General features: G+C 44.1%; 1 protein-coding gene across 10 annotated transcripts in view; it reads left to right on the top strand.

Annotated features, from left to right (window-relative positions):
- Positions 1 to 11,015: 11,015 nt before the first annotated feature.
- The window catches only part of TCF7L2 (transcription factor 7 like 2), a 181,385-nt gene continuing 168,659 nt past the window's right edge, over positions 11,016 to 23,741 (top strand). For 9 of the 10 annotated variants that reach the window (XM_082309059.1, XM_082309056.1, XM_082309058.1 and 6 more), the window contains exons 1-3: positions 11,016 to 11,873; positions 12,202 to 12,268; positions 12,464 to 12,588. In XM_082309059.1, coding sequence (XP_082165185.1) covers positions 11,685 to 11,873; positions 12,202 to 12,268; positions 12,464 to 12,588 — 381 coding nt within the window. In that variant the 5' untranslated portion in view covers positions 11,016 to 11,684. Of the gene's footprint in view, positions 11,874 to 12,201; positions 12,589 to 23,741 lie in introns of all 10 variants that reach the window. The other variant, XM_082309052.1, reaches the window with a different exon arrangement.

Genomic DNA, 23,741 nt, shown 5'->3' with positions numbered 1-23,741 from the left:
CTGTGTTACAAGAGGCTAAGTATCACTTCCCCGTCTACACTGGCAATTTGGCTTAAATTGGGACATTCTAGTTAAGCTTTTGTAAAAAAAAATCTTTTACAGTCCTCAGGTCAAACTGCTACAGGCTCCAAGATGAACTCCAGCACAGAGCTTCCCCAACTCTGCACAGTAGACCACTGGTAGTCTGTGGGAGGATGGTGGGTCTGAATGTGTTTATGTCCATTTTTCAGGAATGCAGCTGATGAGAGTAAGATACAATTAAGAGTAAAAGAAAAGCTAAAGGCAGACAACAATATGTGCATTTTTTTTCTAGCATAATTCTTCCAGTGGCTGTAACTGCAAGAGATACGATGTGATCTCAGCCGGAAAAGGAAAAGGATTTGATATTTGTGAGTGGGAGAAGGGGTTCACAGTGTAATGTCTGTGCGATGATGGCATTAATAACACTGAACAAGCAGCATGGTGAGCGGTGGGACTCAGGCAATCTGCTCTCCATGCACCTTCCCCGCATGGGCTCTCTGTGCTCTGACACCTGCACTGTCCTCTCCCTATGGCCCTTCCCTCCACTGGGTGCTAATCTGGACCTCTCTTACAGTCATTAAGTTGGAGGATGTAAATATTGTTGATCTCTCAATCGCCTACACTATTCAGCTGAAGCTGATCTATGGTTACAAATGTTACAGCACGATGAGGTGAGCCACTTTTCTCCAAGAAGCCAAGATAAAAGAGGTGAGATTGTCAGCCAACAAAACTAGGGAAAGTTAAACTTCACGTATCTCTCTGATGAAAAACAAGCATAATAAATCTTTTAGAAAGTAAAACAAAACAAGGGCGCTCTGTGTTGTTAAGAGAAACAAATCCAGAAGGATTTTACAGAAACTTTTAAGAGTTCTGGTAAAAGTTATACTAGAATATCACATAGTCTCTTGAATTAATGTTGGTGCGAGTTCCAGAGACTGTATCCCCAATGTCACAATTTTGGCATTTCCCTTAAAACCACAGTTCCTGGCTGTCTGTCTCTTAGAGTCTCTGTGCTTTCTTTATTAAAAAATGGAAATGTCTGTTCTTTATGGTCTCTATGGTCAAGAGTTCAACTAGGGAATGCAAACAGGAGTGTACTGTAAACTGGCTCAATACTTCAGACAATAAATTTAGGGCATACAAAGACACTGTTTCTGTTGTCAGCTCATAGTTTTTTCCTTCTATAAAGTATCTTCATTACAATTGAGGTTCAGCTCGTAGGGATGTAAAACTTTGGTGTGTAGTCTCTGCCAGTCCTTTGGGCACTGGCTGCAGCCAACGGAGCAGGCAGGTGCCATAGGTACGATACAGGACGCTCAGATGGCCAGCTTAAAGTTGGGTGAGACAAAATGTTCTCTGACATGTTACTGTTGCAGATGATCATCAATTAGTCTGTTTTCACTGCCTTATCCTGCAATCTTCAAAATATAAGCAGAGCCCTCTGCCTGTTGTGTCCTGCTGATGCCAGGGAGGTGAACCTGAAGACATGAGGACCTGTTCAGTCATGAACAAGAGAATTGCAAGAAAAGCAGTGAAAGCCACTGGTGATAAAAGGGCAATACAAGATGGTACTCTTTGATAATATTATTTGATTGGAACTAGAGGAAGATGAGTTTGAAATAAAAGCATGCTGCTTTTTTTTTTTTCTTTTTTTTTTCTTTTTTTTTTCCCCCGGAGAGAGTAACAAACAAATGCTGGAACAAAATTTGCCTACAGTGGGAAGGGGTTTCTGACTTGAAATCTTTAAAACCAGGCCAAAAGTCTTTCTAAACGAAATACTGCAGCTCAGCTAAAAATGACAGATTCGAGTCAGGAACCACTTGTTGAAATTCAATGACCTCTGTAATACAGGACCTCAGTGCTGAAGACCATAATAGTCTCCTAAAAATACTACTTTTATTTATTTGTATTAAAGTAGTGCTTAGATCCAAATAACATCTGCTTGCGGAAAAAAACCCACATTCGTAAAAAATTTTTTGTGTTAAATCAAAACTAACATTGCTATTTTCTGCTAAATATTGTACATACGCTTAGTAAAAATAGACAGTCCTTGCCAAAAGAGCGTATTACATGCATTTTCAAATATAAACATCTAGCTTTGTGCACAGAAAGAACCTCATGGATTTTGGTAACAGATTCAGGCACACATGACCTAATTGGTGCAACAGGATTTCTGGGCATGTCAAGTACCTGAGGCACAGTAGAAGCTCCCCGCATGTCCTGAGGTGGCTATAGATGGCTATTGATGACAGCACTTATTTGTTCAGACAGCAACATCTTAAGGTCTGATTCTGTGAGCTTTTGGTTATCCTCCCAAAGGGAGTGGTGGGAGTCCACCCGTTTTCAGGTCTGAAATCAGGAGGAAGGAAGGAATTTCATATTCCTACAAGACAGTACACTGCTGCCTTAGCAACTTTCCTGTAATTGTCCCGTACTGCAACAGTCAATGTTTCAGTCATAAATCATGTAGCTCTAGTGCCACAGGAAAGTATGCAAAATGGGCTGCATGTACTATTTTAGCTATGCTGTCCACTCCTGCCTGGACATAGATTGCTTTAGGTCAGAGGGACAAAGAGAATGAGCTGGAGGACACGTGTATATTGATAACAGTGTGCACAGTTCTCCCAGGTGCTCTGTACACAGAGTTCTTCAGTCTGGGCCACCAAAGGAATCTAGAGACCAGTGTTATTCTGATTTATGTGATCTCTGCTTTCTTCTGTAGTCTTCCTTAGCAAAATTATTGCCTCAGCCTTTGGGAAGGAGGCTAAGCTAAGAAGGCTGGCAAGGTGGAGAGAGAAGATGCTGCCTCAGGCAAGCAGTGGAGATGCCAATTCTACCACAATGCCTTGAATGCCAGATTATGTCTTCCCACAGACGCAGGAGATGTCCTAAGGGTGCTGTTGCCTGAAGAATTACAGTGGTTCTTGTACAACCATGAGTTGTTGTAAAAAGGGTGAATGGAGCGGGTGTGTATGATAGACCTATGCCTCAGGTAAAATAGCAGACAAAATACACTGTGTTTCTTTTTGTGAATGCAGGACCCACCCTTGCCCTTTTTGCCTCCCTAATTAGAAAGAAAAGTCTCCAATGAAGTTTTACATCTACCACAATGCCTTGAAATCCAAACACGGTGCATTTTCTGTGAGACAGGTGCTGATCACAATCTTATATTTGCCTTTTGGTTTGAAATTGCAACCTCCTTTCTGGTCAGGGCCAGGAAGCTCTCACCTGCAAAACAGAGCTCTGCAGGATTCGGGTGCTTGAAAGGAGCTAATAGATCCAGAGGGCCGAGGTGGAAGAGGAGGAGAGCAGCTCCCTGGCTTCCCTTTTGCAGAGGCATGCTTTATGAAAGAGAAAGTAAGTCAAGAAAGACTGGTTTGAAGAATCAGAGCAGAAATGTCCTGAGACCTATCGCCACTTCTTTTCCCAGTCTAGCAGATGAAGGATGTTTGGAATTACTCCTGTAAATTATCGCCCCTAGACATGCCTCCCCATAGTGCTTGCAGGTCTATCTCTTCTGTTTCGTGCTTCTAGGGATCCTGAATTAAGTAAGGACAGGGAGCTCAGACGTCAGCTCTACTGGAGCTAATTGTAATACTTCAGGCTGCAATAAGTTTCCCAGAAAGGGCCCTGTTCCCGTGCGGCTGCCAACTGCGCCTCTCCAGAGACGCTATCTAGAGGCACCAGCAGCAGGCAGAGTCTCTGATGCAATAAATCTTGGGAGCACTCCTGAGACACAGGGAGAGCACTTGATGTTGCTGCTGTCCTGATTGTTTTGGATAGCTCATTGTCACCTAATTGTGCTGTAGGAAGGTCTGTCCATTCCCTCCTGTCTGCTTATTTATGCCCTCAGGCTATGTAAAGACTGCATGTGCCTGAAACAACAGCCAACCACAAAGTCTCCAGTGCCACTCTTTTGGTATGCACTAGCTCAGATTCCTTGTTGCAAGAAAAACCTCTGTCTGTTGATAAACGGCAGCATATTTTACAAAGAGAGAGACTGCTCTGCTCCTTCAGCAGGACTCTTGTCTATCTCCTTGGCTGACTTGAAACTGCTTGATGGAGTTGGGAGGCCTTTGCAAAATGAGAAGGAAAAAAAGGAAGACATACGCTTCAGGAGCTGGAGGAAGAAAAGGAAAGACCAAAACAACCTTTAAAGCAGAATTTTTAATCAGAAAATTATTGCTAGGAAATAGTAAAATACAGTAAATGTCTCTATTATAAATGGCCCGGTCAAGCTATTAAAATACTTTCAAGGAGAAGTTAAGAAGGATTTTCCTGAGAACCCTTTTACTTTCTTTATGCTTTAATAGATCAACTATTAATTAATATGATCATAAACTTTCAATGTCAGGAGCTTGTTTGCACTTTTAGTGGCATAGTGGTGGCTCTATGCAAAATCTTGGTAACAACTGCTTCCATGGAGAAAAGAAACCATACGTTCCTGTAGTTTTCTGTAAGATGAAAATCTGGGTTCGAGCCTTTGGTCGCTCCCTGGAGGAGTGCACTGCTTGTGGAAGTGCGGCTGCCAGCCTGCAGATCCGACCGGGGTCTGAGCTGGGTGTTTAACTCTGGCCTTGCAGGAAACACGGTACTCATTCAGTTCCTAGCCTAACTTAAAACTTCCTTTCTTAGCCCAAAATGACGTTCTCTTGATCAGCCTCCATTGTCACCCTTGCTGACTGCGTTATGATGGTGGCCATAGGCTGCTCTGAAGATCTGAGCTATTTGGGACAGAAAAACATAGGGGAAGAAACAGGGGTGCACTGAAGAGCAAGAAACCTAACTGGCTCAATTCAGAGAAAAACTGAGGCACGAGGGAATGCTGGTGCATACCAAAAGAGTGGCACTGGAGACTTTGTGGTTGGCTGTTGTTTCAGGCACATGCAGTCTTTACATAGCCTGAGGGCATAAATAAGCAGACAGGAGGGAATGGACAGACCTTCCTACAGCACAATTAGGTGACAATGAGCTATCCAAAACAATCAGGACAGCAGCAACATCAAGTGCTCTCCCTGTGTCTCAGGAGTGCTCCCAAGATTTATTGCATCAGAGACTCTGCCTGCTGCTGGTGCCTCTAGATAGCGTCTCTGGAGAGGCGCAGTTGGCAGCCGCACGGGGAACAGGGCCCTGTCCTCTTTGACATTTGCATCAATGACCTGGAGGAGGTCTCATCACATTTGCAGATGACACCAAAGCGGAAAGATGAGCTGACATGCTCAAGGGCAGGGCCGCCATCCAGAGGGACCTAGAGAGGCTGTAGGAATGGGCCAACAGGAACATTATGAAATTCAACACGAACAAATGTAAAGTCCTAACTCCTAGTTGTCTCATCTCTCTCCTTGGAGGTTTTTTTTTTGAAACCTGACTGGACAAAACCCTAAACAAATGGGTCTGAATTCAGAGCTAAACCTGCTTTGAGCAGGAGGCTGGACTAGAGACGTCTTCATGTCCCTTCCAACAGGAGTGGTTCTGTGACTGTATGGGATGATCAGATAACCCTATGTTGTTAAACTTGATTGTTGTCAGAAGTTACTACCCCTGTGCTGACTGTTGCCATCCATCAGCCAGAACCCCTACAGCTGGAATGCAGCTGGCGCATGTTCATGTTCCTAGACCATTGCAAAACTAATCCCTTTTACCTCATATTGCAACAGACTACAAATGCATACGCAGCTAATTACTGTGTGTCAGTTGAAAGGGCAGTCACTTCTGGCTGAGGGCATGCTCGTGGCTTAAAACTGGCTAGGTTCATTGCTTACCACCATCTGCTCCCAGCCACAGCTCACCTACAAGACCACCCTCACTGACGCTGCATTAGTGCAAGCCAAATTATTATAATTTTATTATCTGTATCGCCATACCATCCACAAACTCTGTTTCGGGGCCAGTATCCCAGCAAAACCACTGAGCAAAAAGAGGGCGCTTGCTCGAAAGCACTGACTGCCCAAGTAGGTGCCAAAGGCAACAGGTAGAAAAGCCCAGGGAACCAGCCAGGCAGCGGTCTGCAATCTCAGCCAGTGACCTCCGTGCTCCAGCTCCTTAAATGCCATCTTGTATTTCTTAGTAGAAGCATACTGCATCTGGCTAGTGTTTGATGTTTGCCTGTGAGCATATACATACAGACACCTACACTCAAGTCCTTTCCTGTGAAATGAGAGTATTTTTAAATGTAACGGACTATTGTTTTGGTTGGTTTGGAAAACAGAGACATATAAATACAAATCTAAGCATGATTAGTTTAAGAGTGTCTATTTATAACTAAACATGGCTAAACTTGCTGGTTTTATTTATTTGTTTCTGTTTGGAATATTAGATCCCATCTGAGGCAATGGCCAGCTATATAGGTGCACATATACCTCTGTTGCACAAATAAATCAAACTAAACCAGCCCAGTTCTTGTAGACTGGCATTAGGATAAGTATATCTTAAGAAAGTTCTTATTCAGACTTGGCTTCAGGCAATAAAACGTCATAGATGTATAACTCTAGTGAGTGAAATTTCTAGGGAGCAAATTAGGCTAAAAACATCTTCTAGAGACAGCTAGAAAGGAATCAGACACCACCCGAAAATAAGACAAGTTATGCTGTAAATGTTTCATTTATTGGATTTCTTCCATTACTATTAGGGTTAAAAGACATGTTGTCAATAAAAATGGTATATTTATGGAGGGGTCTGTATTTCAGAAGCCTATTTCTTGTCATTCACTCCTATAGTGCTTGATATCACCTCATGATAAAGTGTGAATAATCCCTGCATGAATGCATATTTCTACCCATTAACCATTTTATTATTAGACAGAATTATCTCTTACAAAAGCAAGAGGTACAGCTGTGGTTTAGGTGCTAAAAGGGAAGTATGTTCCTACTGAGCCATAGCCATGACTTGGGAAGCAGAGCTTAGATTGAAAGACATGAGGCTGCGTTACGAGGCTGAAAACAAACAATGCACAAGGTTTTTTGGTACCTAATTTCCCAATGTTTCTCCATCAAGTGCAGATAGAAAGCCCACAGCTATTGCTCAAACAACACACTGTGACCTGGTCAGTACATGCAAAATCTAAAGCCACAAAGAAATCTAGCAGTAGCACCACGATCTGGTGGTTTGTTGATATTTTCCCATTTGATAGCTTTCTTGAATTTTCACGTGTGCTTGTTTTGGTCAATGCAAATGACTGCAGAAAGGAGCTACGGTTTCTGTGTTTTCACACTGTCATCTTGTCTGCCCTAGAAAAAATTCCCTTCTTAGCTAACTTTGGACGAGCCAGTACTGGTGAGGGGCTGGGCAGATGTGTTTGCTTCGTGTTATTGGAAGCTTTTCAATATCGAAATCTTTTTTGACATTCAGAGCACATTTAATGATCCAAGATTATTTGTAAACATACGGACTCCTTTGAGCTGTGGACTCAAATCCCAGCCTGGTCAACCACAGTCCTTTTATCTTTCCAAAAGAAATAACTTGAATTTTACACATCGCAACCTACATTGGGACCTTTTGGAGAAGACCATGAAAACGGATGACTCATCCCAGATATGTAAACATTAGTCAGGAGATCCAGCTGGCAGTTAGCAGACCATATTTCTCCAATATAGACTTGGGCCTCTGGTGAGATGTTAAAGATTCCAAAGCATTTTTCATAAAACAATACATTTCTTTGGCTGCCCCTGGTCAACCTCTTCCCTCTCCAGTTCACTGCAATGTGAACTGGCAGGCAAACCTCACATGTTTTTTCAATGTTCCTGTTCATGAGACTCTGCAAGATTCTTGTGACCAAAATGTTGTGCCGAAGCATAAGATGGTGACACCACTGTTGGTAAGCAAAACCCATTGCTCAACATTTGGTATATTGTACCAAGTTGTGAGAGTTACAAAAGCTTGGAGAGAGGCATTTCCACTTCTTCGTCTGTGCTAGAGGTCAGCTTTGGCAAGAAAGCCAGCATCTCTTGAAGACTGAACTTGGAGCACCTGGCTTTGTCTTGCCAGCTGTTACTTAAAATCGGGTATCCAAACAATAAATCATGTTTCCCGCTGTGGATTAGCTTGACTTTTTTTTTAACACTGTGTTTCTTTCATTGTTAAACACTATACTTTTTTTTAATCCAAGGTACCACCTGAGAACCTACTACTCAACAGCTGCTATTGACTCCTGGAGAGCTCTCACTTCCCCGAGCGTGAAACAAGAACTGTTACATAAGGGAAAATGATACAAATAAGATGGATAAGCTATCCTAAGTTGACTTGTACTACCTAAATTAAACCATGTCAGTTTAGTCATCACCAACAATATGTGGACTTCAAAACCATGCTAGCTATAAGCTGTAGTTTGAAAAGAAAACCCTAGAAGTTTGCAATAGGAAGAACTTGATGTTGCCATGAAAGCTAGAAAGCAGTTTCCCAGCCCTTCATGGAGCTCTTCTGAGTCCACTCTGGTGGCAGAATTCCAGCTGTGCAAACATGCACAGACAATGCCTTCCACAGCTGGGGCACGGCCCCTCAGCCTTCCAGCCAGAAGCCACCAGAGCCAACCTAAGACCACCACGTGGCATTGGGGCGAACAACGCCGAGCTCCCTTCTATTGGCATTTACTCATGTGAGTAACATTACTTGCGTGAGTTGTCCAGGTGTGTTGTCATCCTCACGAATAGCCTGCCAGAAATGTTACTCACGTGTGTGAGGCTCTGCAGAATCCGGCCCTTCTTCTGCAACCAGCTTTGGGCAAGGACTGGGCCTGTCTTGGCCACCAACTTTTGATGATGCTTAATAAGGAGTTAGCAACTACACTGGGACTGAAGCAAAAGTGTACTTGTTTAAAAAAAAAAACACAAAACACAGCAGATTGTAAAAAGATCTTTGAAAAACAAAACAAAACTGTGCAACTGTTTTTGTTCATTTGGATCAAATTATAACACATGGCCCTGCAAAGTAAATAGGAGTCTGTCACATTTGTATTTCTAATCTCATATTGTTCTGGGATATAAAGGCATTTTAAAAATCAAAAGGCAAACAAAAATGGAGAATATTTGTTAAGGTGTCACTCTGCAAGGCACTAGTTAGCAAAGACAGTAAGTACATAATCAGGGGCAAATGGGGAGCATGCACGCCCACAGACAGTTATTTAGGAAAATCTCTGCAAGTAAAAAGCAAGTTAGTCAAGAGACTAGTGGAAAAAGAAACTGTTCAATGCATTTGTATGTTGAGTTAACAGTGAAGTATTTCATTCTTCATGTTTTTACTTGGTGTCTTGAAATAATCCCTTTTCTGTCTCCATATTCCCACTTAGACATTGTTCACAGACTTATTTATTTATGAAGTCTGAAGGTTAGTCCCTACCTGCTGAGACTAATTAGCCCTGTTCTTTGTGTCCTATGCAATCCTGTCTGATTAAATGTACACATTTGTTTTACTTCTTTTCATGCTTCCTTTCACTCTACTTCTGCTTTACTGATTAATATTAAAGTTGTAAGTTGCAGTGATTTTTTATTTCTATTTTGTCTGCATCTTTCCCTTTAGTATGCAAATTTCTATGTGAACTTTTTAATGCCTGAGAATTCGTGTTAGCCTTGTCGATCTCTGTATTATTATTTTTATTATTCTTTTTATAGAAGACAGTTTAGCTGAAACCCCCAAACTCTCTAAATATTGCATGACAAATTGGCTTTGTTTTGGAAACCCTATGTGCTGAATGGCCCTTAGTATGAGCAGCAGGTTACATTTCTGGAGGAATGTTTGGATTATTTAGTACAGCCTGTCCCTTGCTTTCTAACACCATTTCCATTAGGCAATTTACTAATTCCCATTGAAATTACTGTCTCTCCCCCCCCCCCGCCCCCCCGCTCCCCTCCTTTTGTTCCTTGCCCATGTTAAAGTTTCCAATTGACTCGTCCATTGTTACAATTTGTCACTGCTGGAAGATCAATTTGTTTTCCCCTTCCCCTCACCACATTATATTCGGGTAACAGATGCCATTTCTTGCATCTGCATTATTCTGCTCCCCATTTTGTTGCCGTGCAGGCAGAGCTCTGGCTAGTGACTTCACAAAAACGCTCTCCCAAAACCCCGGAGCGAAGCAGCCCTCGCCCGGGCTGGCGGCCCCGCTGCCCCCGCAGCCCGCGGGGACCCCGGCCCGCACCCCCCGGCCCCCCCCGCCGCCGGGACCGGCCCACTTTCACTTTGATTTCCCCCAGCGTGATGTTTACGCCACCACCACAACTTTTCACTTCTGAAGTCTGGGAGTCCTTGATTCTCCGTCCTGCCATGCTAATTAACTTCTTAGCAGTCACATTCCTTTTCCTCCTCTTCTTTTTTTTTTTTTTTTTTTTTTTTTTACATCAAGGACCAAAAAATATTATGCCTTACTATAAGATAATTTGGAAATATCTGATCTTCAGCGAGTGATCTCGCACGTTTTCATCCTGCCTGTTATAATCATAATAAATGCAAGAAGCAAGTGCTGCTTAAAAAAACGGCTTTTACTATATTACAGTGTTTATTACGATTGGAGTTTCTTACCTCCGAGTGGCAAGAAAAATGTTAACGGTTTAAAAAAACCCCACCACCCTGCAGTCACATGTACACAAATAATAAGGACACACATCCCTCCGGAGGATCGGACTGCATGGAGATGATATGTTTATTAATGCTCGGTATGTAAAAGTTAGTGCTTCCCAAAGAGCCGAGGCAGGGGCACCCGTTTGGGTGCTTTTCCCCTCGCTCCCCCCGTCCTGCAGCTCGGGGCTCCACTCCCCATTTTTTTGGTAATGTTAATTTTTTTTTTTTACCCCCCCCCCCCCCGCGTTTTATGTCCCGCCGGCGGCGGCCCCCCCGCGCCCCAGCCCGCTCCCGCCCCTCGCCCTCCCGCTCCCATGCCAAAAGGATCATTGTTAGTTTCCTACTTCCCCCACCCTCCTCCTCCTCCTCCTCCCCCTCCCGCGCCCCAGACCTGTTTATTTATGCAGACGTCACCGGGGAGCCCCCGCCCCCTCCTGCATCTCATTAAGTGCCTGGTGTGTTTCTCGCTCCCTGTCAATAATCCCGGATCCCAGACTTCTCCGTTCCTCCGGATTTCGATCCCCCTTTTTCTATCTGTCAATCAGCGCCGCCTTTGAACTGAAAAGCTCTCAGTCCAACTTCAACTCACTCAAACCCGAGCGGCACAGGCTCCCAATATCCGCGGCGGCTGCCCCCCCGTTACAGCTGACTTCTTGGGTTTGTTTGTTGCATTTTTTCCTCCCCCCTACGCCCCCCCCCTCCCCCCCGTCTCTCGATTTTTTTTTTATTATTATTATTATTAATTTTTCCGTGAGTGCGTGCGCGGGTGTGAGTGCGTGTGCGCGCAGTGCACGCCGACCAGCTCCCTGGAAGAAAGAAAGAGAAAATCCCGAAGAAGGAAAGGAAGAAGCCTAAAGTCACTGGTGCAAAGGAGCAAAGAAGAGACATTTCCCTCCCCTCCTCCTCCCTCTTTTCCCCTCCCCAGGAGGAAAGAGAAGGGGAAAAAAAAGAAACTTTCACCTTGGACTCTTCTTTTTTTGGTGCAAACTTTCCCCCCCCTCCCCTCTTCTTTTTTCCTTTTTTCCCCCCCATTCCCCTCTTTTTTTTTTCTTCTTTTTTTTTTCCCCCTTCCCCTTTTTGCAAAATTGCTGCTGGTGGGGTGAGCCAGGAGGAAAATGCCGCAGCTGAACGGCGGTGGAGGGGACGACCTGGGCGCCAACGATGAACTGATCTCTTTCAAAGACGAAGGGGAGCAGGAGGAGAAGATCTCCGAGAACTCCTCGGCGGAGAGGGATTTAGCTGATGTCAAGTCGTCTCTCGTCAATGAATCAGAAACGAATCAAAACAGCTCCTCAGACTCGGAGGTACGGGGGAAGCCCCCCGCGGGGCCGGTTCGGGGCGGCGGGCGGGCGGGGGCCGCGCTGCCCGCCCGGGGCCGCGGCCGGGGCCGGGGGCGCCGCGCCGGGTCCCGCTCCCGCCGGCGCCCAACTTTCCTCCGCGGCACCAACTTGTAACGATGCCTTCTGTTTTGTTCTGTTTGTTTCTCCTTCCACCTTCTCCCCGCACCTTTCCCTTCTTCTTCGCCTTTTATTCCTCTCCTCCTCCTTTCTCCCCCCCACCCCCCCGACCCCCCAAAAAACCCCACCACCCCCATCCCCAACTGCCCCACGCCGACCCCCGGCTCGCTCCCAGGCGGAGCGGCGGCCCCCGCCTCGGTCCGAAACTTTCAGAGATAAATCCCGGGAAAGTTTAGAGGAAGGTGAGTACGGCGGGCCCGGCCGGCACCGCCGCCCGCCCGCCCCGCACCGCCCCTGCGCCGGGCGCCCGGCTCCTCTTTTTGGGACACTTTCTAAAAAAAGTTTTCCTCCCCCCCCCCCCCCCCTTTCCTCCCTTCTCTCCCCCCTGTTGCCCCCTTCCTTCCCCGCTCCCGCTCGTGTCTCCCCCGCCATGTTAGCTGCGAAGAGGCAAGATGGAGGGTTGTTTAAGGGCCCACCATACCCGGGTTATCCCTTTATAATGATCCCCGACCTCAGCAGCCCGTATCTGCCCAATGGATCGCTCTCTCCGACGGCGAGAACGGTAAGTGCCTTTTTTTCCCCCCCTCTTTCCCTCTCCCCCCTTCCCCCGGCTCCCGCCGCCGCCGCGCTCCCCGCTGCCCCGCTCGCCCGCCCCGGCCCGGCCCGGCCCGGCGCCCCCTCCCCCGCGCCGCAAACTTTCCAAACTCCGCGGGCCGTGGCGGGAGGGGGTTTGTTTACACTTCGCCATATTTCTTTTTCTTTCTTTTTTTTTTTTCCCCTCTTTTTACTTTTTTTTTTTTTTTTTTTTTACTTTCAGTTTTGTGGGCAGTTTTCTGAAGCCCTCGTAACCTCCCCTGCGGGGGGGTGGGGAGAAAAAAAAACCAAACAAAATCCAAACACCACCTAATCCAGCCTCAAAACAAAACTGGAAATAAATTTAAAAAAAATCAAGGAGTTGTGGTGGTTTGTTTTTTGTTTTTTTTTTTCCGCTCTCTCCTCCCCCTTTTCCCCCCCTCTCCCCCTCGCTGGGGATGGGGGTTATTTTCTCCCGGCCGAGCCTGGGATCCGCTCCCTGCGAACTCCTCGTTTTCCACCGTCGCCTCCTGCCCTCCTCCGTGGCGGCTGGGCCGGTCCCCCTCCCCTTTCCTCCCCCTTAACCCTCTCCTGCCCTCGCCCGCCCCCCGGCCTGCGGCAGCGGCGAGCTCCTGGGTCCGGAGCGGGGCAGCGGCCCCTCCCGCCCGTGGGCGCCGCGAGTTGTGTCCGGTCTCAGCGCGGCCGGCCCCCGCGGCCACTCCGCCTCCGCGCCCGGCTGCCGGGGAGCGCGGCCCGGGCCCGGCGGCCCTGCGGGGGCCGCAGCTCGGCAACCCCTGCCCGGGGGCGGCCGGGCCCCTCCTCACCTGGGCTGTGCCGCGGGAAGCAGCCCCGGAGCCGCTCCGTCCTCGCGGGTGCCTGGCGGTGCTGGGGGGAGAGCTGGGGGTGAGGGCAAAGGAGAGGGCTGAGTCCGGGAACAAATCGCCTCGCTTAGCTCTAATAACAACAACAAATAATCAAACAAGTCGAGCAAAATTCCTCCTGGAAGTATGCTGGCAGAAAAACAATTTGCTGAAAGCGTCCTGTTTTTTGTTGTTGGTTTTTTTGCTGTTTTTGGTTTTTTGGTTTTTTGTTTTTTTTTTTTAACCCCGGGTTCAGTGGCGGGGGGGCCTTGTCTGCACGCCTGTGCCTGGAGGTCGGGCAAGTTTTAGCCCAGATCCCAGGAAACTTTGAGGTCTGCTGGTGGGTTTGTAGTCCCAGCTGTTTTTCCTCGCGTAGTGTCACCACGGTGTGCTCTGCTCTGCCATCAGATTTCTCAAGTGTCACCTTGTCTTGCCTTTTGAAGAGTTTTTAAAAATTTTTAGCTAAAACGACTAAATCCACTGGGACGACAAAATACTACGTGTTCCTACCGATGGGTTTAGCACTGATGTTTTGTTTCTTCTGGGTGTTTCTAAATCTGAAGCGTCCCCACCACCACCGTGTGTGTTTATACACTTTTTTTTTTTTCCTCCTTGTGGTAACACGAGATAGCGATTTGCAATAATAGATCTACTGTTTGGTAGATGTTGAAGCCGTACTAATGACTGAGAGCTTGGACAACTTCAGTGTATCAGATCTACAAGTGTTTTAAAGCATTAAAATATTAAACATCGGGTCAGTCTTGTTTTCACTTAGTAAAATGTCAGTAGACACAGATTAGTAAATGCAGAGTGACAGGGAGGTAGGAAGGAAGGCTTTCTGACTTTGCATAGATTTAGGGCTGCGGTAGGGTTTTATTTGGGTTGTTTGTAAGGCTCTTCTTGCAAGGAGGTGATTTCTGGGACAGTAGCATGGGGTAGCTGCAGTTTGCAATTGTAATGATTGGGAGGGGAATTCAGGGGCTGAATGCATTATATTTTTTCCTTTTGAATACGGTCACCCACATGTATATGGATGATGGCGATAAATTTCAAATTCTATAAGCACCAGGATCCAGATGGCAAAACAATCTTTGTTACAAATGACTTTGTTACAAATTGTGAAGCTTTGTATTCCTTTCCTCCCCCCCCCCCCCCCTTTTTACCTTAAATGCATTCCACTGTTCCAAGTGTAGGCTAATAGGAAGCACACCTCCGCTGCCTTTTTCTTTAAGCATTTTTCTTAAAACAGCCACAGTTCTTTATTTTTTTCCTCATTACCTTTATTACAGATCCTTTTTCCCTTAGCATGTGAAGATAGGATCCTTCAGCAGTTAGCTTTCCTGGAAGTATTCTTCCCCCCCTTGCTCCCCCACAGTTAAAAAAGGCCTCCATAGGAATGTTGGGTTTGTGTGAATTAAAGGTACTGTACAAAAGATTACAGGTTGTTTTATTGTTGGTATAGCAGGTGGCCTGCTTGTGTTATCAGATGGATTCTGAAAGGATATTTCCACACTCAATAGGCAATTTTCTTATTTCCACATCCAGGCTCCAGCATCCTTCTCCTATCTTCTTAACCTTATTCTTTCACATTCCCTATGCTTGTTTGTTTGCCTGCCACTTAATTATAGGCAGGAAAAATTAAAGTTGTTTATTTAGGCCTGAGAGCAGAATATTATAAAGATTCAGCGGGATAGCTGTTGTCTGTCACACACTGGTTTTAGGTGGATTCTAGGTCTCTGCTGTACCAGCTTTCAGTTCAAGGCGAACTAGATCTTTCTCCAGTTTGTTTGTTTTTTTTTTTTTAATACAGGTTGAAAAGGTATAGATGATTCTGCATAATTAAGAATTTTATTTTTATTTATGTAGTTTTTCCTGAAGCCATATTTGTTGAGTTTCAGAGCATGCAAGGTAAAGAGGTGATGCAGATACGTAGCAAAATTGTTTTTCCTTTCCTTTTGCTGTTGTAGAATCTTAAAGGTCTGTGGGTGTGGTTTTTTTTGTCGTTTTTTTTTTTTTTTCCTGGATTTTTTTTCTTTTTGTTTTATTTGGGGGTGTAGCAGGATTATTGTGTTTTGTAAATGTACCTGTAATTGTCTGTTCAAGAGCAAACTCGTGGGCAGCAATTTCTGCTTTACTGCTTCAGGAATGTGAAGAATTATGAAGTATCATAAAATCTCCTTATGATGAATAATATATTACCTCAAGAATAATGCTTTAAATACTGCAAACTGTCTTCATAAAAAGCTTGATAGGAATAATTTTATTTTTCAAAGTCAAAGATTTTTTGCATGTTAATCTTGCTTTTGATAGAATGCTGTGGATTGGTTTTAGGAATAGATGTGTATTAAGGAGAGGTCTAGTCAAATAGTAATGAAGTAATGCATCTGAGAGTGCCAGTTCCATACCTGGGCTTGCAAAGGGACTGGGGTAGCTGCCTGTTAGGGATAATGAAGGAGAATGTTTTCCTTTCAGAGCTGGAAAATGAAGAAGCGGTGTATTTAATTTTTACCCTAAATTTAGAGCTGGGTTAATGCTTTCGGCGAGCAAATAGATGCGTTGTGATTTGAGAAAACCCTGCTGGCAGATATTCTTATTTTTACTCGTGCTGTTGCATCTTCCCTTCCCCTGAATTGTTGCTTGCTGAGTGAGACTGTAGGAGTAAGCTTGTGTTTGGTCCTGAAGTTTGGGAGTTGGGAATAGCTGTGGTGGAGAGCAGCCCCCTCGCCTAGATTTTACGTTCAGGAAGAAACTTTTTTCTTTAATTGACTTGAAAAATGGGTGTTTTCCTTTATCTACTGAATCAAACAACATAATCCTTCCTAATACAAAAGCTGTAGACCCTGGGGTGTGAAGGGTTAATGGTGGTCCTTTTTTTTTTTTTCCCTCCCTCCAATTGTTTTGACAACACTTTTCAAAGTGTGACATTCCAAGCCCTTGCAATACAATGTAATATTACTGTAATTACACAGGTCATTACATTTTAAATAGAGAACAATAAAATGCTTATCGCACTGAAAAAGAACAGGTGTTCTTGCCCTTCTTTGGTATTTATGCTAATTGTTTTTCATCTCCTTCAGAAATATTTATGGCTGGCATGTTAAGGTTTCAGTCTCGATGTGACAATATTAATTCTTTGTTAATCTTTATGGTTGAGGTTTAATGTCTGCAGTATGGATTATAGTATTAATGTCCACGAACTAGTTTAATAATGTAGATACAACTTAATATGTCAGCACTTTGGTACTTTATGATACATAGCTATTCAATGGAGAGTGAATTATTCGCTTCCTTTTTTAAAAAAAAAAATTGAATGGACATGCTTTTAATAAAGTTTCTGGACTTGTGTAAAAACAAGCTATTAAATAAGAACTGATGGTCCTGTGGCATAAATCAAATGGAACCTCCATAAAGAAACTTTCCTCATGCTTAATTAGGTAGATTGCTGAATCACTCTGCTATAGCATTAGCATAGCTGGTATACAATGGCAAACAGACCGTGTTTGTTAACTTATTTTCGGTAAAGAAGCTGATTTATTTTTAAACCCCCCCCCCTTTTTTTTTTTTTTCTCTCCTCCCCCCCCCCCGATAAGATTTCATTCTGGAGCAAATGCTGCATTGCTTAGTCAATCAGCTTCTCTTTAGGGGGCTATGAAAATTAGTTAGAGAAAAGTTTCATGTTTCTGCGACCTTGCAAAACAATATAATGCAGTACTGTTACTTGAGTGTACAGGATAATTGCAGGACTGCACTTCATTAAAAATAATATTTGCTTTGGAAATCGAACAATTTTAATAGGTGCACCAGTGGCTGATCTGTACTGAAAAAAAAAATACAGTAGATGCCTTTCCAGGTTTTTTGAATGCTTTCATACATGGACTGATGATGTTGAGTGGTGTGTTCCCCCCCCCCCCTTCCTCTTCATTTTTTGTTCAAGCAAATATGTGCTGATTTGTCAGCTGAAGATGGAGGGGGGGAAGGAGTATGTTGCAGCTTTCATTGGAGCTTGTAAACCAGAATGTAGGTAAAAATGTTTTAAATTTGTCAGACTTTCATGACTGGGCCCCAAAATCAGATAAAAAATGTGGTGTAGAGAAAAAGGACAGCTGCAGATTTTTTGTGTGGACGTGTGTTTCTGTACCATGACTAAAAACTCTGAGGACCTTTTCCCAGCTGTCTGGGAGTTATGTGGAAGTTGGATTATTGGCAGTTAAGCATGAGACAACCTGGATTTAGCAAATGCTCTCCTACACAGGAAGCAGATGACATTATCCTGGGGGAAGGGAGGAGATCCTTCTCCAGGCACGGCCCGGGGGGAGACGCCTGCTCCCCCCAGCCTCAGAGCAGCCAAAAATGAGGGCTGGCGATAGGCACATATAAATATAAAAGCGGTCGGGTTGTCGGTTTAGTTGTTTGTTTTTGTTTTTTGATTTTTTTTTTGGTTCAGGATTTTTTGGTGAAATCGGACACTCTGCTCCCACACTGGGGCTGTTGTGAGAAGTTTTGCTTTGGGAGGGGGTTTGTGAGGTTTGGGGGGAAGTTTAAAGCTCTGTTCCCTGGGCGTCTCCTCAGTACCGCGTCCTGGCAAATATGTAAGTAAGCCTTAAAACTTTGACTTCTAATTGGGCACATTTGTGAAGGAAATGGTTAATTTTACAACCAAAGGCAAACTTGCACCTCGACAGGTCTGCTGAAAGAAATGTGCCACAGTCGTTTGCTGGCAAGCACCGCAGGGTCATAAATCCATGGGGTTTATTTACAGCCTATAACACTTATGAATGTTAAGATATTTGACGCCACGCTGGCCTTATAATATCCAAGGTCCACAGACACTGGCAGTGGGTCAAATTTCTTTCACTAATTATAAGCAATGAGAGATGGAGTGTGGTGCTGGGGGGGGAGATATGGAAATCCTCTCTCTCCCCACCCAAAAGCGAAGAATATTTCTGCTCCTCCTCCCAACTGCTGGTTTATGTTTGTGCTTTTTTTTGCATAGGCTCCGAAGTTTATAATTAACGCTTGCAGTGCTGTGAAGGCTGGGCTTTGGGTGATGCAGCCAGGCTGAAGGAGGGAAGAAGTTTAGCACAGCTCGTGTCCTTTACAGAGGTCTCAGCAGTATTGTGCAGTCTTTCCTAGATACCGACACAAGCAAACATTTAAAGACAGACGACACCTGGAAACGTCCTTTAATTTTCTCACGTACCACTGAGCCAGGGGAGGAAAAAAAAAAAAAATTGCATCAGGCTTTATGCAAAAGGTGGATGATTGGAAATACATATATTAGACTGTTCTGCGCGTATAAAACAGGGCCTCTTAAAAAGCAGCAAAAGCCCACGTTAAGGGAAAACATGCGCTGAATGAATTAAGGTGTTGAGGTTAGAGGTGGTTTTTAGGGGAGAGGCCCTGTGTCCTGCTGGAAGGGACAGTCTGGGATGGACGCATAGGTCAGCGCGGAGGGGCGAGGGGAGCAGGGGGGACGTGCTGAGGGTGGTGTTTTGGGGGGAGGCACAGGGAGAACGAAGGCCGCTGCAGAGTAATTGGAGGACAAAGGAGGGATGCTGGAGCTCGAGGAGAAACAGTAGAAATTTGAGGGGGGGAAACCACCAGTATTTGAATGGATGGTTGGAGAGGAAGCTTGGGATCTGGGGATTGACTCTCAAGTGTCAGGAAAGTCTAAGGCCCGAGGAGAAACACTGCTTCACTCAGCAAAGCTCGTTATTCTCGGCTCGCTCCCCATTAAACACGCTTTCCTAGAGTGGACAGTCAGATTTGAAGTGCTGCTGTCTTGTCTATGCTGGGGGTGCGTGTGTGTGTTTTAACAAGATAATGCGATTACTCAAATATGCCTAGGTATTACTTTTAGCTTTAATTTCTCCAGCAGCTGATTTCAGGTTCCCCGTAGGTTGCTCTTGTACTTGGAGACTAATTTAAGCAAAAGGCAGGGTTATGTGTGTGGTGGAAAGCTGCTCTCCTTCGCCCATGTGTTTTTCTTCTACGAGCCATGTAAAACCCGACTTAAAAAAAAAAGGAGGGGGCTGTCAATTTGGCCCTTCCACAAATAGCTGTACAGTTTTGTTGAAGGTTTTATGCATTTCCCTAATCAATGGAGCGCTGTGACTTATTAGCCCCCGGGGACAGATCCGAATCCCCCAGCTCCGTGCTGCAAAGCTGGTGTGGTATTGTACCTTTTTAACAGGTTATCAACAAGGATGTTCCTCCCGTTCCCAGGACGCTTCCCACCCCCTCCCTCCAGCATCTCCCCCCTCCGTTTCTTTCCGGCAAAATCTGTTCAGTCTCGCGCCTTTGTTTTAGGTCGGCTAAACCCTCGACCCTTATTCTTCGTGGGGTCACGCTCAGGCAACCGGGCAGTGCTGAATGAGTTAAGTCGCTGGCTGAAGTTTGGCTTCATGCAACTAAATTTGAGGCCTGGTAGGCATTAGCAGGGCACAGCACATTTACAGAGCTTAATTAGTACGCGCTGTAATTGTTCATGGTCTGCCAGAAGGAGTAATGTTCAGGAAAAGTGGAGTCGTTCTTCTGCAGTCTTCAGTTTTAAAACGATAAATCACTTGCATATTTGTGCAGTGATTCAAATGGAGCTGAGACCTCTCCATCTCAACATGTGGTAAATTGTAAAGTCAATGAATTGCAGATGTAGGGTACAGCAGATTCTCTAAGAAAATGCGGAATGAATGGGGAAGGGTGATGCTATAAATACGTACTGAGAAGATAACTGGGTTTCTGCTTGCTGTGCCAATTATGATGTACTAAAGATATTAGCAATTTTGTTTTAATGTATTTATTTTAGATTTCTTTAAACTAAATATAGGGGTACCATGTTACTTTACTTGGTGAGGTTTTTATTAATGCTCCAGAACAATGGGTTTCATATGGAAATGCACGTGATAGCCGTATTAATACAAATTAATTCATCATGGGTAATGTTGTAGCTGTTACTAGAGGAGTTTATAATGATGGGACACTTTAAAGTGTGGCTGCAGCAACTTATAAGAAATGTTGTGGTAGCAGATGCCTTTATATTCTAGTTGGGGGGAATACTGGGAATATTATATATCTCACCATGGCATTTTCTATCTGCCCGTAATGCCTTCCAACTTCAGAGAGACTTTTTGGGTGCATTAATCCGACAGCCTAGAGCCTATTTTTAAAAAGCAAAACACAAACAAAACTACGCTATACAGATTGACATCGTAAATGCTGCGTATTGTTTTTTTTTTTTTTGAATGCGGAGAATGTGTGTCACTCTTACTGCTGTGAAATCTTGTCTTCCTTGGGCTTGGTCCAAGATCCATTGAAGTCAGTGGAAAAAAGGCTTCTATTAATAACGAAGGGCTTTGGATCAGGCCCCATGTGTCTTGAACCAATGGCCAACTTCTTCAAAAGTGGATAAAGGTATTGAAAAAGCCAAACCCAACTAAATGTCATATTGATATATTGCTGCTTCTGTGGCGTCCTTCGCTCTTGGAAAAAAAAATAGTTATGTTTCCAGTGGTACTTTCTTAAATGAGCTTCTGCTTCTGCAGTATCTGACTTTCCCACAGAAGCGCAGAGCATCCTGGCAGGATCAGGATTTGGTCCGAGGCTGTGTTGCATGTCAATACTGCTTTTCTAATAGGAGTAGGTGGATTTGTATGGAAGTTGTAAAAGTTAATGATTGTTCTCTGACTCATAGGCTGCTGGCTTCAGCAAAAAAGAAATGATGACAGGAAAATGATAGAAATTATAGGAGGCAAGTAGGCTTTGGTGAGCAGAGAATGGATTTGTGTTGTTTGAAATGTTTTTGCTGCTTGCTGAAGGAAGTGTGAGGAGGGAGAAGATGGGAGGGCAGCTTCTTTTTGGGGTCAGATGTTTCGGGTACCAAACTCCTGCAGGTATTCGGCCAGGCAGAGGCTGAATTCAGGAGGGGCTCTCTGTGGTGTTGAAGGTCCCATAACCATTTTGTTAGTCCTGCTGATACAGTTAGTCCTGCCTAACTGTTTTCCCCTCTTGGCAGAACAGGTTTTAATGCCCTAGGCTCCGTGGGAAGTACGATTGCATGCCTAATGGCTACCAAGTATGAATATGTAATTGTGCTCGACCAGTATCTATCTCACAGCTTTGTAGGGCTCTCCAGCGTACCTGTGGTGTGAAAGATGCTGTATACAACCAAATCAGTCTCTGCTTTTTAGTTCACTAGTGATGGTGATGCAGCTGAGACACCAAAAAAATCCAAAAGGAGGATGTGGGAAGTAACAGAAAATGCCAAACTGAAAATACCGCAAAGGGATTTTCTGGGGAATATGAGAGATTCTTGCATGTTGATACAATAGAAACAAGTTGTCCTATTTTAAGAAAGGGAAAAATAGAGCAAGAAAAGGTGGGGGCATACCTCTCTGAGCACATCCAAACTCCCACTGGACTCAGTGACTCCTTAAATAATGATCTGGAAAAGTCTGAGGCTATAGGCTTTTCTATTCTAGAGACAAGCCACTGCATTGATTTGTGTTTTTAAATGATGCAAATATTTAATAAAGGTTCTCTTGGAACTGCTTTAAACCCTAGCCTGAATAATTTTAACTTGGTTAAACCAGTGAACTGGTTTGGGAGCATACACAGTAAGAGGTTTGCATTGGTTTAATTAGATTTAAGAGATTTATAAAACCAGGGCCACTACTCTGACATAGGCAAGGTCTGGAAGACAGCATATAGATGCTGCATTGATCTATGCCCAGGCTGAACAGACTGCTAGTGAAATTACGCTATTATAAATGTTTGCCAATATTAAAGAATCCAGGGGAAGGTATGACCTTGAATGAACACATCAGAAGAATAAGATGGCAATCAGTGTTTCTACCTTTGTTTTCTCTGGGACATTGGCAGGAAGGTTTTCTCCCTTTGAAAGGAGTTACAGATTATAGTTGTCTGTCTGGAAATCAAGTTTTTGAGATTTTTGTTATTAACCAAATGTCTCGGTTTACTTCAATCCCTGTTACATTGCCCTATGGGCTTTTTTTTAGTTCTTAAACTACACCATAAAATGTAGCTTAAAACATGTCTGTGTCAATTAAAAAAAAAAAAAAAAAAAAAGGACTTTACAGGAGCTAGTCACAAACATAACTACTGTACCGGTCACAAAACTGCTGTGTAAAGAATATCCACAGAGCTTATTTTATCTGGATAGCAGCTAAATATCTTTACAATCCCTAGGGTTATTAAAGGCCAAATGCCTGGCATACGTAGTTAGTTTATTTTCCATTGAAATCTGTTGCTCAACCACAGTACTTGAAAGTACTTTGTTTTTAATGTCATAAATATGAAATTAAATTTCATAAATATGAAATTAAAAAGTGAAAACTAGAACCTGGGTGTAGCTGGGTGGTTGTAAGTGGGAACGGGCGCATTGCTGCAGTGCTGGTGTGCCCGGACGTGGGTGTTGGACTGATTATGTGGGCACATCTGTGTATATGCATGCGATGTATATTTGTGAACGTGTACTGGGTTATCAGGTGTCTATTCAATTTTAATTGACAATATGAGATTCCTGTGGTTACTCTGTGCACAGATTGCCTTGGGGCTCTACAGGGTTTGTGGGAAGAAAAGCCTTGACAAGTTTCCATTAAGCCCTGAATCAGGCAATTGGAAAAGAGGAGAATGAAAGGAGCTGAAAAGAGGGACAACTTGTTAGTGTTGCATTCTGCGCTTGCAACGAGAAACCTCTTTTAGACAAGAGTGGTTCTCAGGCCAAGAATTTCAAACTCGCGGAGAAACCTGTCCAGAACACAAAAGTTGTTTGAACGGGGTGCAGAATTGTCACAGTAATTAGAGCAATCTCCGTTTACTGAGTGGCAGCCTTTATAAAGGACAGGGGATAAAGGGTTCAAATTCATCTTTCTCTCTCTGATTCACTTCTGATGAACTGCCTCTGTGTATGTGTGTGTATATGAAGAAGTGTGTGTGTGTGGCCACATTTTCAGCTACTCATCATGCGATTACCCTTGTTTTAAAAGAAGGAGGACTTAGGTTTCTTCTTCCTGCCTCGAATGACATTTTTCAGGCATTTTGCTTTTATTTTTTTTTTTATTGGTGCTCTAATTTGATATACAGAAATAAGAGGATGCTTTGGGGAATGCACCTGTGCTCTGCTGGAGGGGGAACCCCAAATATTTCTCAGTCACTTTCTCCTCTTATTTGATCCTGCATCTTTGACTCTTAGGAGCAGTCCCATTATTTTTAATAGGATTACTTGTGGAAGCAAGAAGAGTGAATGAATAAGGCTTGGACCCTT

This window comes from Platalea leucorodia, assembly GCF_965183815.1.
Source record: "Platalea leucorodia genome assembly, chromosome: 4".
Lineage (NCBI taxonomy): Eukaryota > Metazoa > Chordata > Aves > Pelecaniformes > Threskiornithidae > Platalea > Platalea leucorodia.
The sequence above is the reverse complement of the archived record's forward strand: the minus strand, read 5'-3'. Positions and strand labels throughout refer to the sequence as shown.